We start from the raw sequence: 17,589 nt of genomic DNA, 5'->3' as shown, positions 1-17,589 counted from the left end.
GTTCGCATGGTTCTGAGTTGAACTTATTAGTGCGAGAGAGAAGCCGAACAGTTGAAGAAAATCCATTAATATTGTTTTGACGATGCCCTCTTTCTCCTGGAGATGGCAATGTTGCTTGCTATGCTTAATACACACGGCTGCGTGAATTTTACAAAAGTAATTTTGCGGTGATTAGCCAATATGTCCTTTCCAGATGAAATCCAACATACAGCAAAAATGTGCCCTATAAATATAAATAAATAGGCCTCTAATTGAGGCGGAGGATCTTACGTCGAAAATAGTTCATTCCAAATTATACTCAAATGCAAGTACTTCACGGGCGTTATTAAATCTTGGTTATTTTCTAGTGACTCACTTTAATAACATTTGAAGGTACTTGTTCCGGCGTCTTGCAGCAGAATAAAATTTAGCGCGCTTGAGCGTCTAGCGCAACAGGTGGCGCACGAGCGGACCCTGAAATGGAAAACGAGCGCGTGTATTGAACAAGTCGTCATAGCTACAGTTTGAAGTGCGAGCAATGGGGCGCTGTGAATGAACCGCCAGCGACTACCTTTAGTTGCGCCCCGAATATACTACTTTTAGAAAGTGTTGTTACATGAACAACTAAGGTAAGGCATTTTATTTTATGATTTATAATTTATAGCCGTAGGTTATGACTAAGTTTTCCGAATAAGTTATAAGTAATGACATCGTTATGCTAATGAAGCGTTCCGACAGAAACTTGAGGTGACATGTTAACGACGCAAATTCACTATAACTTACGTGCTACAATAATTATCTCATCTGCCTGCCTTATCTCAAACTGCCTGAAAGTTACCACGTACGTTACGATATTATAGCCTACATGTCATGCTTGTATATGGCTGTACAGCTGGTGGTTAATTCATTGACTGTAGAATAACGACACCGTAACGGTTCAGTTTCAGTTCTTAGGAAATTAAATGAAGGTGCCGATATCTCGGTTAGATAGTGCTCAAAATGCAAGAAAAACGTTTTGAAGCTGTAATTGCTTTCTATTTTAGACAGTTCTGATCGGATTCTGTGTACTGATACATTCTTTTTCCTGCTGTTGTCACTGACTGGCATAAATTTGTTCTGTTCTTTTATGCTACAAAATATTCAGTGGCATAAACAGTACCTCAGTCATCATACTTAAAAATGTGTTAACCATAATTATTTCGAACAGGAAGATGCAAACTTAGTACAAGGATTATTTTGTAAAGAACTTTGAAATTCCATTTCAAACAATTTGAGTGTCCTAACATGCAAATAGACATCAAGAAGAAAAGATAGGCATCCTTAAATAACACAATAGCCTAATAGAGCTCTTATGGGATGGTATGCATTCAGCATGCTGGGACATGTGCTGGCTGGATGAGTGTAACTTCACTGCTCTGTGTTTCTGAAATGCATCAAAACACCCCCCCAGATATAAATTCATATCTTTTCACAGCATCTCTGGAATTGTGTATGCTACCCTAAAGGAATACCATTTGGACCTGTAGAACTGTTGAACATTTATCACGATACATTTTTCATCAATGAGGACACTGGGCATGGCTGTGTTCAAGCAACAGAAAGTAGAAGATTTTTATGAAATTGGAGAGGAGCTTGGAAGGTGAGTAATAGGATAAATGGCTGTGAAATGACGTACAGCTGCTACAGCCCAGAAAGTGGAGTACAAGTTGTCGTGAACCTTTATCATAGTGTGTGCTTTAAGGATGGTTCCAAAGAGTGTGCTCAAAGTCTAACAAATGCTTTGCTGATGTTTGTGAAGGGAAGGGCTGCAAGTAGTCATAGCTGGAGTAACATGAGAAGTTTGGCAGCATATAATTTGTTGACTCTGTTCAACAACATTCTCTGGTTGTATTCTTTTAATGGACACTATCCTAACTTCTAGTATACATGCACATTGAGTACAGCATATCTGTAAAATGAAAATTCCAAAGAGATATTACATTAACTAATATACGAGTTCTCATTTCCAGTTCATGATAGTCAGGAAAAGATTCACTCCAATTGTTTTTTCTCTTCATTTGGCACTCCTTATTGACTTTTTTCTCTCTTGTAAAGCATACTCCACCACAAAACTGCCCAAAACAAGCAAGTCCAGCTCTCATAACTAAGCTAACCTAAACTAAACTAAGTTAACAAAATATCAACTGTAAAAACATTACTCCTAGTACCTTTTCATCAGAAGGAACTTATAAATCTATCCATAAGGGAAGTGGGGTTATAGTGTTTAATTGCTTGTTAGCTTTCAGGAAAGGTGTAACTTAACACCTAGGTGGGTGTCCTATCCTCCTGACCTTTGCATGAAGAAGAGCTTCTGAAAGGCAGCACTGGGTGAAGCTGAGGTGGAAAACACAGATTCTGACCAAAGCCAACCTATCTAAATTTGAATCTTTATAAGTCTAAAGCTGATGGATACGCTGATGGATGTTTGTTATTGCTTTGAAAATATAAGAATCCCTACCACCTTCTACCTGACTGGTTTTGTGTCCTATGTTCCCTCCCTCATTTACAAGTAATTGTCTTGACACACCCTTGCTTGTAGAGGAGATGTTAACAGATTACATTGTGACAGTAGTAACTTCTAGATTGTAGTGCCAAATCTTAAAACCTTAATATTTATGAGATAAAACTCATTACAAGATAGATCTGATTTCATAGTAGCACCTACTGAAAGGGCAGATACTCTTGCATTCTTCCATTCAAGGGCCAGTAGGTTTAATTATCTTTAAATGGGTTTTTCCAGCATATAAACTCTCACCATGTAATGGGGGTATGTTGTCTTTGTAGTGGAAATTAGACTGAACACATTCATCTCTTAAGTGAAAGCGGAAACATACATGGTTTCACACTACTGTATGTGGCAAACATGCAGTTATTTTACAGAGACAGACAAACAGGCAAAGAGAAAATGTACAGCTCAGAAAGGGAAAAGATAAGACTTAGAATGAAGAGTAGGTATGTGAAGTATTAATGCATAGCCAGGCTCCTTGCCTTAAGCCACTGTTTCAGTGTGTTCCTGGTGCTTGTAGGCTGGGGCTGCTTGTCATGTCACTTCATGAATCACTTAAGCGAAGTGTGGGGGGCAAATAGGACCTTACACAACTCCTAAAAGCAGACTGCAGACATGACATTGTGCAGAGTCTCCCTGAAGGATCTGCACCCTATTTCAGTATGCTGCACCAGAACTAAATCTATTAATAAATTTCTTTTGAGATGTTATTTTCATTAATTCTATTTGTAATGTGTTCAAGGTTTTAAGTAGGTTTTCTGCACAAAACTTTGCTCTGTGGATTTAGACAAACTTGTTTTGTGAGAAAAAGAAATACTCATGACATTTTTTCACTTGTGGTTAAGCAAGGGGAGGAAGTGACATGGAAGAGAGAGATCACTGATATGAGTTATTTTAATCCTTCAAAGCAAGTCCTGGATCTTTGGTTTGGGTACCTTGACACATGCTTTTAAGCTATTAGACCTAGTTGTGCTGTTCAACAAGGCATCTCGTTCCTTCACACTGTACCCAGTGCTGATGGTTTGTTAAAGGAAATTTTGTCACATCAGTGTCCCACATGTTCTTCCCCATTTTGTTTTTGTTTCTTCTTTTGAATAAGGGGTTCTTATGGTGTATTTTACAAGTCCCTTTATGCTTTCTACATGTGATCTCACCTCAGAGTTTCCTCAGGCAGCTTATGGTGCATTTTTGAGAGTGTCACAACACATGCCACATGATGATTAATTAACAGCATTCATAGGCCACATGTGGTTGCCTTATCTTACTGCAAGGCTTGACTACTGTTGCATATTTCCAATAACTAGACACTTTGAACTAAGATACCACTTTCTGTTTCATCATCAAGGATCTTCAACGTGTTTGGTAGTTAAAGTTGAGGACAAATACTCCCACAATGCTGTGGAGAGCTGGCATTTTTGATCCAGTGGTATTTGTGACATGACATCTCTTCATAGCACAATAAATCTCCATAAGCAGTTATTGTCTGTGTAGTTCTTCCACAGAGCTGTACTGTCTATACTACCGTGTATGTAATGTGTATTACTGTACCTTCACATCTTAGTTTCTTGGTCTACAAATGTTATTTTCTCACGGGTTGTGTTGAAATGGTGTGCTGAAACAGAATGATTGAATATTAAACAGGCAGTGAGAGGAAGTCAAGTTTGATTTCTGTACAGGGCAATGTGAAGTACATCTGCGTGGGTGGGATAATGACCTGTGTGGGTTGGTGGCCCATTTGGAAAGTCTAGTTCCAAAGCAGTGTTGACAGCCAGATTGAAGCAATGTTTTAGTATACACTTGTTATGCCTGAACTTGCTGAGTCTGTAAAGGATTACAACTGCCATAAGTTTAAATGAAAATTATAGTTACACCTTTCTATTTTATTATTTATTTGCTGTTTTATGTACATTAAATATTTAAACTTATACAGTGTGTGACAATATCTCCTACAGTGTGTGACAGTCTCTGTTCTCTTCTGTTGTATTTGTTATACTGTATCTATGAAGGAGGAGGACTTGTGCTAGTAAAACTGACAGTGTGTCTTGTAGGTTGCAGTTTATTATGCTGAATCGTAGTGTTGTGGGTTTCCCTTGGGCTGTGTTATTGAGAGCTGAATTTGAATATTGGGTTGGCGCCGCTCAGGCAGCCGCATAGCCACTGAACTGGCCTCAGCGATGCTAATACCAAGCAGCTGTTGGGAGCAGAGAGTCCAGTGAGACCTAGAGCTGTCATGGCTACAGGCAGCCTCAGACTGAAGCCAGCCGGCATGCTTGCTATGGGAGGCCTCCTTCCCTCTCCAGCCACTCTTAGAACCACGGCATCAACGAAGCACTCACAGAGATTTTGCGTGCTCTTGTGGGTGTAAATGTCCAGATCAATTTGTTGCAGCACAGGAGGGTTTTTTTCATGGTGTTTGAAGTATGTGATTTACAGCGAAAAGTTTATAGTGAAGAGGGAAGGTCAGGTTCATTGGCCTCTGTGGCTGCTTTTCTTAGAAAAGCTTGAAATGGTTCATGTTGTTCGCTCATTGCAGTTTCTCTGAGGATCTGTTATGACCCAATGTTTGAGACCCCATTTATTTTACCCCTTTGTTACATGGAGTCAGAGTCCTTAGACATGGCCATGTATGAGTGACTTGTTTGCTAGCAAAAATGCTGTAGAATGGTCCCTGGGGTGGAACTGTGTTGCAGATATAATAGATGAAAAGAACATTTGAGATGCATAGTCCCTCTGAAACCCCAGGTTTGTGTTTTCCCCAGATTCACTCAGAGAAGGCCAGCCCTAAGGCAGTATATTCCAGCCTAGCCTGTTTTGGTTTGCTTTACTTGGCATGCTTGTGAGTGAATCTTGTATTGTTTTCATCTTCAGCTCTGTACTGTGTGGGGAGAGAAAGGGAGGACGAGCCAGTCCCATCCCATTGTTTCCAGGTGGACACCCCTCTGATCCAAAAGTGGCATGAAGTTCATAGAGTAAAGTCTGTGTGTTTGTGTGTGTGTGTGTGTGTGTGTATTTAATAATAATCCTGCCAACAATAATTTGATAATCAAGTTTTAGAATAAATTACTGCAAATTATTGCATCACTACAGCATTTGCCCAAAAGCAATACACAGCTGTTCCGTTGTTTTGAAACAAAATAACATACATTTTAACAATTCTTCGATTTTTGAAGTTAATCAGTGTTTATGTATATTCATATAAGCAGGCATATGTGTTATATCTAGACTTGCAAACTTGCACCAATCAGAAACATGAACAGTACATTTCTGTGTGTCCCTAAAAATGGCAGTCTTAAAACATCAGCAGAGAGAACTCTTTAGAAACAAAGGCTAGACTAAGTGGAACTTAACTGGAATGTGTATAACTGTGATCCTGTCAAGGGACAGGACTTAATCCAGGCCCCTCTCAGAGCCCCCATGCAGACCATCAACACATCACCCAAAGCAGGGCTGGCAGGTGAGAGTGGAGTGGGTCAGTGACTGGGTTAAAATTAACTCAGCTACCCTGATAGCACATAGAGCCATACTGACTTTCACTCAGAGCCCTATCTGAAATGCACATAATAATGGTTGTACTCATCCCTTAATCATCTGCTCCCTCTGTTAATCCATGGCGACCAAGCACATAGCAAGTTCAGGGACCTCAGACAGAGATGGTGGGCGAGTAAGAAAAGTGATAAAAATACAACGTGATGTAGTGCCTGTGACAACACCCTGAAAAGGATTCGTGGCACTTCTACTTTAATGTTGAAGAGTATGCTTTTATCATTTCATAATTATGCCTCCACCCACAGAAACATGCAGCATTTAATGTTTTTAAAGTGCGTCATGGTCAGCCTCTGACAATCTCCAGACTGATTCTCTCTCTCGAGAGAGAGAGAACATTTCAGGCAGGATAAATCCCCCATTTTCACCCTGTCTCCTGCTCTCTGTATCCTTCTAATCCCTCTGTCCTGCTCTACCCCTCCATGATACCTCCATGACTTGGTGGGCCATCTGGAGTGAGCACTAGTGGCGCTGTCTAAATGGTCCAGACTGATAGACAAGATGGTGGACGTGTAATGAGTTTCAACATCAGAGGTATGCCTGCTTAGTCAGCTCTGATGGAGCTTCTTATTCCTGCACCCCACTGAGTGTTCTAGTGATGCAGGCTGTCATAAATGCAGAGGCAGGATCATTAACTCGAAGAAAGAGAAACATTTTCTATAGTCTTCTTGTTTAGTTTTTAATAATAGAAATGATTTTAATGACAGAATAATAGGACCTAGAAATGTGACAGCAGGGACCCAGTAGTGCATGGTATGAATTATTAATGAAGTTATCCTCTAAGCCCATAGTTGTATTCAGTTCCCTTTTTGGTGCTCCAGGTGGATGGTTTTTTTTGACCACTGAACCACACAACTTATTTTCTTATTTTGCAAGGTGAACAACAGACATCTCTCTATAACTATACAACATGCATGAGATAAGAAATCCTGTCTGATCTGATAATTAAACTGCCAAGTATGATATTGACCAATAGATATTTGATGCATTTGATGTATTTGCAGTTCTCTACATTAGACATGAGATTGAATACTAGGAAGAAATGTGAAACAAAGCAATAACAGAATGCTTGACTCAGTAATATACTGAGTAGGAGGAAGGCATTCGTCTACTTCTCTGTAAGTGTGTGTTCTTCCTACTGCATACCTCTCATGTCATGCTGGCTAGCTGAAGGATTTCCCCTCAAAACTCTCACTCTCTGGGAGGTGTTTTTCTCCCAATTTTGGTTGTGACACTGGGTGAATAATTCTTTTGTTGACGTACATCACAGAATTGCCTTGAAGCCATAAGGACATTTTAACTAAACAGACCATGGAGCTTTACAGTCATGCTTTGACCACAAACTGTTTCAAGTTTCAAGCTTTGTTCTGCTGCTAATCTCACTTGTTTGTATATGGAATTGATTACACAGTATGTGGGAAGTAACTGTTAGACAGCAGTGTTTTCTGCCTTGGTGTACCAGATATTTGTCAATGAAATTGAACTCCTAGTGCATTGAAAGGTTAAATAGTTCTCGCTACACAATGATCTCAGAGGATTGTTTTGGTCTAAAGAGGCTAATGTCCAAATTGCTCAAACTTCCTTTCACAGATTGTATTGTATTTCATTTCCTGTGGAAATAAATGTAAAATGAGAAGGATTTAGCCCTTTCCTCCATGCCCAGCTCATCAAATATACATACATAATTGCTTGTGTCAGTTGTAACGGTTGGATGTCCTGTCTTTCAGTGGGCAGTTTGCTATAGTGAAGCGATGTAAGGAGAAGAGCACTGGTGTGGAGTATGCTGCCAAGTTCATCAAGAAGCGACAGAGCAGAGCGAGCAGGCGTGGTGTGCGGCGGGATGACATCGAACGGGAGGTGGACATCCTCCTGCAGCTGCAACACCCTAACATCATATCACTGCACGACGTGTACGAGAACCGCACCGATGTGGTGCTCGTACTGGAGCTGTGAGTCACTTTTGCACAGAGAGCCCATACAGGTCATATTGCAGCTGTAGAACTGAATTCCTTATCTGGCCCTAGCCTATGCCACATGCTGTAAAGCTGTAGTGGTTTCTGTGTCAGGTCATTCCTATTTTCCCAGAGTCTTATGTTCCAAGTATCCCCTGTTCCTCATATTTATATAGCACATAATGGGAATATGACAAAGGTTCCTATGTTCCCAGGGTTCTATGTTCTGAAGTTTTATATATATATATATATATAACAGGGTTAATGTGAGCTTGCAGAATATTGACTTGGGGAACAGGGAACATAGGATCCTGGGACCACAGGATCCTGGGAACTTAGGAACCTGGGAACATAGATACGCTCCCTTTTGAGATATGGTACTGGCAATACACAGTGAGAAAAAGATGCATGTAGCTGGCAAGGTAAATTAGTTTTAAGGGTTTTCTTTTTGTACATATACATGATTGATAAATAAGTGCTCATTTATCAGTCGTTTATGTGTGGACATGGATGCATGTATGTTTACGTAAATGTCTTTCAAATGTCTTCAATGAACTGAAGATCTAGGGCTACTGTACTGTAGTCAAGAATCTTCTTAGTGAGGGTGACACAAGGGGAAAGAGGGAAAAGGGGTGTTGACAGACAGAGACAGAGATAGACAGACAGAGAAAGTGAGACAGACAGAGAGAGAGAGTGAGCTAGAGACAAAGAATGCAGTGTTTTTGCTCTAAAGAGTTTGTTAAATGTATGGTATATGATACTGCTCATTCTGAGGTTTCAGTAAGTTCTGTTGTTAAGAGCAAATTTACATGTTATAGCAGAGGAAGTGCATGTTTCTCTTAGTCTCCTTATTTAAGACTGCAGTAAGTTTTCAAGTTTCAAGTTTCAAGTTTGGTTTATTCATCACATACATAGTCATACACAGTATAACTCGCAGTGAAATGGTGGAGAGTGCTCTGTCCAAACTGAGGAAAAGAAAACAGGGGTGCATAGAGAAATATAGATATTCTCTATATGTGAAATATATATATGCAAGATAAATATATATATTCTATGTATGTAAGTCATCGGATCTCCTTATTTAAGATTGCAATTAGAGAGTGAAATATAGATATGAGAAAGGTGAGAAAGTCTGGTCAGCAAATGTCTTCTCAGCAAGGTTCAACCTCAGTAGTGTGAACTTATTTTCACAATGAATTTCTCTTCAAACTCTTAAGAGATGGTGTGTGAGGTGTGATGTTATGTTTGAATTGAAAAACACATATGTTCATGTGTTTTCAGGGTTTCTGGAGGAGAGCTCTTTGACTTCCTGGCCCACAAAGAATCCCTGAGTGAAGAGGAAGCCACTGAGTTTATTAAACAGATTCTTAATGGAGTCCAGTACCTGCACTCTAAAAGCATTGCACATTTTGATTTGAAGGTATGTGACATATTGTAAGAGACACTTCCTATTGCTGTAGGACCTTTTCTAGAACTTTATATAGTCTAATTTGGGCATGGTTCTGCAGCAGTCTTTCTAGTATATTTTGCATGATTAGGCTTACTTCATCCTTTCAACACCCCTTACAATGCAGTAAAACAGGTCTGTTCTTAAAGCATGATGTAGTAGCACCTTGTCTTATCTCAGGTAATGAGCTTTTCACAACATCATTCTGTGTAGTGGCCTTTGGCACACCTACAGCTTCCCTACACAGGATTTGTACATTCACATACTGTACTGTGCATACTTATGAGGAGAAGGGAGGAATAGGAAATGGAATTGTTGCTATGGTAGCAGATCATTTCTGTATTGGCCTTTTTAGAGGATCTGTCCTACTGTGAACTCTGTTGCATAGCAACACCTGTAGCTTAGGAAACTCACAAGGAACCAGCATGGTACATGCTGCCTGTGTTTATGGTCTATTAAAAAATTGTGTGTGAAATTTTAAAACAAGCAATCAGCTACAACATCATTTACTGTTTGTTTAAATAGCAAACTACTGATCTGTACTGAGTATTATGTATATGCCCAAGGCCCTTGAGTGTACATCTGTAGCATTAATCCCCTTTCCTGTAATGGGTGAGGAAATCTTTTTCCTCCACCTGTCATTGGTCAGCTCCTGCCTGGTAACTCCCATATCATAAACTTCCATAGATATGAATAACATGGATTGAAAACATTTCCCAGTCAACCGCAGAGTTGCCTGTCCAGACTCATGTTCTCACATGTGCTCTGTGTCGCCTGGCCTGACTCCAAGTATTCAGACATTGCAAGGTTATCAGCCACACATGCTGAGGGACATCACCCATACTGTTCACCTCGATAATCCCCATCCTGTTTTTCCAAGTGCTAAGTGTGCTCCTCCTCCACCCCATTGGGTGTACCACAAAGGCAAGCAGACAAGCATAGCCCAGCTTGGTATGATGATGTCAGCACAGAGGACATGCATTCTCTTCCCAAAAGAGACCTATGGACTCATGAGCATGTCATACCTCAGAATAGTGTGTGTTCAGAGGAGTATTTTCAGAGTATGGGTGTTTGTGATAATTAAAAAGAAGAAACTTGAAGTGTTTAAAGTGATGTGACTGCACAAGCATTCTATACATTTTGTTACAATTTTGCAATATTTTGGCATTATATTTTTTTACTTTTTCAAGCCTGAGAATATTATGCTGCTAGACAAAAATGTGCCCATGCCACGGATCAAAGTTATCGACTTTGGTCTGGCCCATAAAATCGAAGATGGCGTTGAATTCAAAAACATTTTTGGGACACCAGAGTTTGTGGGTAAGGTGGATGAGTAAGACCTGTTTTGTTCATCACCTGTATACTGCACTGTACAGCATACACTGCTCCTTTACAGCAAGACAAACATTGGAAGTGAATTATCTTCATTTAAATAGAATGTGATACCAAACCAGCAGTTGAAATTCTATACAAATTTAGCCTTGAACTGATGTGTTATATGAAGTATCTCTAGTTGATGGTCTGTTTTCAGCTCCAGAGATAGTCAACTATGAGCCTCTGGGATTACCAGCAGACATGTGGTAAGTGATCTTAATTGGCTAGCATTGGTGTTTTGCATAAAACAGGCATCAGTGCTGTTCCTCATCTTAATCTTTGTGTGTGTGTTGTGTGTGTGTGTGTGTGTTGTGTGTGTGTGTGTGTGTGTGTGTGTTGTGTGTGTGTGTGTGTGTCACAGGAGCATTGGAGTCATCACATACATCCTGTAAGTGTGAACTGGAGAATTTGGGTTCTCACTCTTAGGTGTTACTGGCGTGTTAAACCCAGATTATTATTGAACCTAGACCAAGTAGAACCCCATCTGAGCTCATATTAAAGGAAAATTCCAGTGTCCACCACCCCATCACTTTGGACAAAAACCCATTCAGTTATGTTTTGTAATGTTTTAAATCATGTTGATTTTTTGGTGTTTGAAATACTTCTTGAGCAATATATTATCAAAAATGACCTCCCATAGGCTTTTATAATATTGTATCCATAGTCTTTAGACTGGGAAGAATCCTGTGTGTAACCACTAATCTATAAATTATATACATCATTTAAAGATCAGTGACATATCACTACCTGTTACTTTTAAATGAGCATGGTAAAAAGTATAATAAAATAATATGTAGTCATATAGTTTGATGTGGGCTACAAGATTTCATTGACTTTGTTCTTCATAACTGTTGAAGAATATTGTGTTGTTTTACACAGCCGCTTTTTTGGTACACAAAAATGTAAAATGTAAATGTTATTTGACAATTAGTTCTCATGGTGTTGAAAAAGGAAGTGTATGTTAAATGTTTGGATAGATCGTCCTCTGAGCTGAGGCTAGACCACACTGGCTCAAGGCTGGTTTCTCGCCCTCTAGCCTCAGTGGTGCATCCCCTTTTCTGGGCGAGACCAAACAAGAGACTATGGCAAACATTTCCGGCATGAACTATGAGTTTGATGAGGAATTCTTCGGCAGCACCAGCGAACTGGCTAAGAGTTTTATCAAACAGCTGCTGACTAAAGACCCAAGGTGAGATGTCAAATTAAGGTATCAGAGAAATAAATCCTTTCCCTCAAATATGCAGTGAATGGGTAGAGAACGCTGTCTAATATCAGGTGAACCTCCATAATACTTTTACCATTTAAGGACAGGCTGAAACATGTCATGAATACATCAATTATGAACCAAAGACTGGTACAAATCTTCTGTGGTTGGAACTGGCATTTGCTCAAAAGAAATACATGTTTGAACATGAGTGTGCTTGGTATGCAGGGATATTCCACATGATATTCTTCTGCCCTAGTGTTTTTTGAATGGAGTATTTCTTGTGTTTGTTTAACAGAAAGAGACTTATGATAGAAGGTGCTCTCAACCACCCATGGATAAAGGTAACCATCTGATCACTGCCTTTGACAGCATGGATTTCAATACTTGTGTGAATTGTGTGAATCTGCTCAATGTTGTAAATGTAAATGAAAATGTTGTGTGAATTGTTATTATTACAATTAGCAGCTATCATAAGGCAGTGACATTACTGACAATTTTTTTGTTGTTGTTGATGCCACAGGAAGAATTTACATTTAAGATTAACATACAACAGTAACCTAATCCAAAGTACCAATGCCTGTTTTATCATAACAGTCAAACAACTATTCAATATCACCACACGTGTGTGTGCGGTATCATTGTGTGTCCCACTTTGAGATTATCCAGTTGGAGAACAGCTACAATCACCTGCATGTACATGTTTTGGTTTTTTTTGCATCATGGAATTTCCTCCGTGTTTCTTAAACAAACCACACTAATGAAATAGACTGGAGAGTAAGCTGACTTCAGAGTGGTCTGTTAATCACTCTAACACCATGGCTCTAACTGTCCTGAGCGTGCAGCCTGGCCCCGCTGTCCACTTCCCTGCCTGTAAATGAGTGAGGTGACTGACCAAAGAGATGCACAGGACACACCCTTACTCAGTTTCCATTTGGTCCCTATGTCTGAAGTCCCATGAGCATGTGGAAGACACCAACGCTTGCCCAGAAGCCCACACAGGGAGCGAAATACATCAGATGAAGACCAAGCGCTTGAAGGACTACACCATCCAGTCTCACTGTAGCATTCCACCTAATAACACCTACATCAACTTTGAGCGCTTCACCAGTGTGGTGGAAGACATCTCCCTCGTGGAGACCAGCCTGGAAGGGGTGGCCGAGATACGAGAGTCTATACAAGAGGATATCGAAGCTCTTCTCTCCATCTATAATGAGAAGGAAGTGTGGTACAAAGCAGAGAGCGAGAACATGCATCACGGCCTTTCGCAGGCCCGCTATGAGTTGTGTAAGGTCAAGATATCAAGGGAGGACCTCCAGGAGGACCTCAGGGCCACAGAAACAAGCCTGGCCAGCATCAGTGTCCGCTACCTGGAGAGACAGCCCCACCTGGGATCTCTTCGAGAGGAGCTGGATGCTGAGCTTCGCTGGCTGCAGGAGGTGGTGGCCTCTGAGAAAGGAGAGGTGGGGAGCAGAGTGCAGTGCGCCAGTCTTGCTCTCAACGCCGTGAGGCTCTAAAGGCTCTAAAGGATCTGCTCAGCAGGGCCTATGGAGGAGAGTTCCACTGCGGCACTGAGCCAGACAGCACACACTCGGCCTGATGGAGGCTTGATGAGATTTTCATGCAGTTTTTCAATTCTTGTGGGAGTTCTTAATTTCACACCATAAAAGTTAATGTTATGCCGAGAGTTTCTACGTGTATGGAGACAACTAAGTGATTAATTCTTTTGCACAAAAAAAGCCAACATAAGTATGACATTTTTGTGCATTTTTGTTTATATGTCAATTTTTAAATGTAGATGACCTTTAATTTGAAATTTATATATGAAATTCATAGTTTGTTTTATTGGTTATTATGAAGGTGAAGATTTGGAATGTGCATATTATGTGAGACAAATTGTAGCTATTATTTAGCATTAAAAGAAAGCTTCTACCAGCACTTTTAGAGCAGTTTTAAAGCAACATCCTTTTACATTTGTAATCTTATTATATTAGTCACTTTAAACCTAACAATTTACTAAATTTAATTTACTTAGGTTTTATTAAATTTTAACAATGTTTTTCACTGAGGGGAGATAATTTCTTTAGTTCATGAACACAGTTGATTGAAAGATTGATTATTCTTTGACCCTTTTTGAGGCAGATTTTGTATTTAATCATATTTAATCCAATATGATGCTTAATTATCTGCCTCCTTTAATGTATTGATTTTACTTATTTTTTTATTTCTTTCTGAATGTAATAGTTATATTTTTATTTTCATATTTAAATAAGTGTTGCATCAAATATTATTATAGTATCATAGTTTTACTTTCAGCACTTCTTTACTTGTAGTTTTGTTTTAGAGACTATTATGTTTTACGTGAACAGTAATCTATTTCTTTATACCCTGAATAGATCATGCTAAAAATCTTCAGACTTGAAAAGCTTCAGACTTGACCATATTCAGTGAATTTTAAAGTTAATTAAATTGAAATTAAAGGTGACAGATTACTATTATGTGATGAATTTTTATTTTTTCTTTTATTTTTACATTAGCCTATGTCAAAATTAATCTATTCTCTACTTATTTTTTATGTTGGTGTAAATGGACCTTATAAGCAACATCAGTCATACAGTATAGGATTATTATATTTATATTCATTATATTTTTGATTACCATTACAGGTAAATCATTGATGTAACCGCTGTATGTGGCATTTGTGTGTTTTTCTGTAGCCTATGAACTCTAAACAAGCTCTGGTACGCAGACAGTCTGTGGTCAACATAGAGAACTTCAGAAAGCAGTACGCCCGTCGCAGATGGAAGGTAATGCTCTCTATCAACCCTGTCCAACTCTGCCAAGCAACTTGTATTTGGTACACAGAACCTCTTTGTGGCTAATGATATAATTGTGGCTCATGAACCATTTTTCCACAGTTAAAACAGTAGTTACTGTATGGTGCGCATCACTGTGTCACCTCGGGCCTGTCGTTTTCTCTAACAGTTCTCTTTCAGGATCGTAGCGCTGTGTAATCATTTGACCCGCATGATGAAGAAACCACAAGTAAGCACCTCACGTGCACTCAAATGTGCACATATCTCATCTTCTCAATTTATATGTGATCTCATCAAAGTCATGAGAATCACTCTGGTATTTTCCCTGAGTCAGGGCAAGAATTGGCATATTTTCAGTAAATGGTGGACTTAGCTTTCCATCTCCTTTCTATTTTTGCTTGGAGAAATCAGAAATCATTTAAGATCATATTTTCCTATTTTCACATCTATTCTCAGTAACAGTACTGATATGTATACTATAAGACAATTGTTTTTGAGTATTAGTGTTGTGGTGAACAGGACAAGCCCAAGGAGGGTTACGTGGAGCGTACCATTGCCATGTTTGAGAGGGACTGTGAAAGTGACCAGGAGGAGGAGGTGCTGATTAAGAGACCCAGGACCAGGAAGAGGAGCAGCACCTCCTGAAGCAGCTGAGAGTTCCATCCTGTACAGAGGGCATTGGGTCTGCACCAGGCTGCAGTGTTAAAACAAACTGATGTAACACGGCCCTGGTTGTGCCTTTCACAGGTACACACCCTTTATAGAAAGTGTTGTATAAGAGAGTCTGAGTCATCAGTAATGTACATATGACCACACTCAGAAATCATGCAGATGTTTGTCAAGTAACTGTATCAAGAAAACATGATGCACTAAGTGCATTGTGGCAGATTTTAAAATAGTAGCTGAGCATAAAATATTGATGAACCTAACATCTGCTTATAAAGTCTGTGAATACAATGGTAAATGTAAAATGGAATGTTCTTAAAAACTTTGCCTTTGCATAAGTCGGGACTTTCCAATCTACTGTCTTTAAAAAAGTGCCTGGTGTCTATGTGCCATGACATTTTGAATTTTGTAAAATCTATATAAACTAGCTATGATGGGTTTAGCAAGCATTTTAATTGTTGACCTATGTAGTATGCTAGTGATGGTGAATATTCTCCTGTTGTAGTTTGTTTTAAAATGTCACTTCTGTAGTGTTTATTGTATGTACTAAACTAAACAAGTGGCAGTCATTATTACTGGGTAATGCACTATATAAAGCAGCAGGACAAGGAAACAAAAGAAAAGTTAGCCCATACTTGTAACTTAATTTTTTATTTTAATAGCTATAATGTGTTCAGACTTTTGCTGAAACAGCAATTCATTATTATAGTGTATCTATAATACTATAATTGATTTCTGTTATGAATTTGTCATCCACATTTAAAAAAAAACAGGGGAACCAAGTGCTACCTCATAATACACTTTGGGAAGCAAAACAAAAGCCATAAGGATATATTTCTAAATCTAGTTTTAATCATTTAGTCATACTGAAAACACTGGTCTGGGTCTTAGCCGACCCACCTCCAGCCCCTGCAGGCAGTAACACTGTTCTAGTGGAATCCTCTTTACATTTTCAGATTATAGGTGTCATTATTACTGCCTTATGAGGCATATTATTATTGTGACTAATAAGCATGTGTTGTTTTGATGACCTGCCATTCTGGTGTGCTCTACAGTGTTTTCAGGGAGGAGATCTGATAGAAAGGAAAATAAAAGCCATGCTCAATATCTAGCCAGTCTACCACTGGCTCTTTATGAGACAAGCAAACTCATAAGCTGCTTCCTTCATTCAGTACCTCCCAGTTCCTTTGGAAGAATGTGAGTGGGTTCAAGGTGTGCATTATGACATTATATTTCACAAACATTCAATTAAATATTAAACATTGTAAGCATGTTACCTTGTCTTACACATACTTAAATTATTTGACAGTGAAATAATCAGATTGTACTACAGGTGAGATTCCACAAAACTTTTGTAATTATGTGTAAATTATCAGTACAAAATATATTTATATCAACTCAAGTAGAGTTGTTTCATAGATGTTACTGCATGCAACATGTAAAGAAGTAACTAACCAAGTTGTATGCAAAAAACGTTTTCCCAGTGAAAATGCCCCTATTTTGTACAAACAGGAAAATAAATATTGAATATATTTATTTATTTTTTTTCTTTATCTTATTAACTCAAGTATTGTTCACTTTATAAGCAGGGAAGAAGGCACTTTCTAATAATGTATGTGTTGATGTAAAAAATAAGTATTAAAATTGAATGCTTTTACATTGTTTACATGCAGACTCAACCCATGAGTCTCTTTGGTTGTCTTTCTTTAGTGTTGTTAGACCTTACAGGAGTCGTGTTGTTTAGGCTCATGTACACTGAGTGAATATTCAGACAGCCTTTCTACCTTCCACCTTCTACCTTCATTTGATTCAAGTGGCATCCTTGTAGTTACAGCTGCTCAGACAAAGGCCACCAGAACATTGCCAAATCATTTTTATGGTTTGTAGAAGCAGAGAGAGCATTGTAACAGTGTTGTATTGATGGCAAGACTGGTTCTTATAAAATAAAGGTCACCTCACTCACCAGTCACACCCCATCAAGCTGAACAGCTTTTGGTTTCACCCATTTTAAACAGTAACCCAAAGCATAACAGTCATGTCCACAAAATAATGTGTTGCCTGAT

General features: G+C 39.0%; 1 protein-coding gene across 2 annotated transcripts; it reads left to right on the top strand.

The window, feature by feature from the left end:
• The first annotated feature begins 518 nt into the window (after positions 1 to 518).
• dapk2b (death-associated protein kinase 2b) lies at positions 519 to 17,144 on the top strand. 2 transcript variants are annotated; one of them, XM_027003297.2, is made up of 13 exons: positions 519 to 608; positions 1,454 to 1,618; positions 7,795 to 8,016; positions 9,301 to 9,439; positions 10,657 to 10,786; positions 10,998 to 11,046; positions 11,202 to 11,228; positions 11,877 to 12,029; positions 12,343 to 12,388; positions 12,998 to 13,507; positions 14,762 to 14,851; positions 15,030 to 15,089; positions 15,380 to 17,144. In XM_027003297.2, exons 2-13 carry the CDS (start codon positions 1,542 to 1,544, stop codon positions 15,503 to 15,505), a joined length of 1,629 nt encoding a protein of 542 aa, XP_026859098.2. In that variant the 5' UTR covers positions 519 to 608; positions 1,454 to 1,541; the 3' UTR covers positions 15,506 to 17,144. The 2 variants fall into 2 exon arrangements, with proteins under 2 accessions (XP_026859098.2, XP_026859099.2); XM_027003298.2 differs by lacking the exon at positions 12,998 to 13,507.
• Positions 17,145 to 17,589: the final 445 nt, after the last annotated feature.

The sequence above is a fragment of the Electrophorus electricus genome, chromosome 2 (genome assembly GCF_013358815.1).
Source record: "Electrophorus electricus isolate fEleEle1 chromosome 2, fEleEle1.pri, whole genome shotgun sequence".
NCBI lineage: Eukaryota > Metazoa > Chordata > Actinopteri > Gymnotiformes > Gymnotidae > Electrophorus > Electrophorus electricus.
This window is presented reverse-complemented; position numbering and strand designations above follow the sequence as displayed.

What these genes read in the sequence shown, in the direction of transcription:
- dapk2b (XM_027003297.2), top strand. Translation starts at nt 1,542, where the DNA reads ATGAGGACACTGGGCATGGCTGTGTTCAAGCAACAGAAAGTAGAAGAT. An exon ending in TGGGACACCAGAGTTTGTGG is followed by an intron (nt 10,787 to 10,997) that starts GTAAGGTGGATG and finishes GTCTGTTTTCAG; the next exon opens with CTCCAGAGATAGTCAACTAT. An exon ending in GGATTACCAGCAGACATGTG is followed by an intron (nt 11,047 to 11,201) that starts GTAAGTGATCTT and finishes TGTGTGTCACAG; the next exon opens with GAGCATTGGAGTCATCACAT.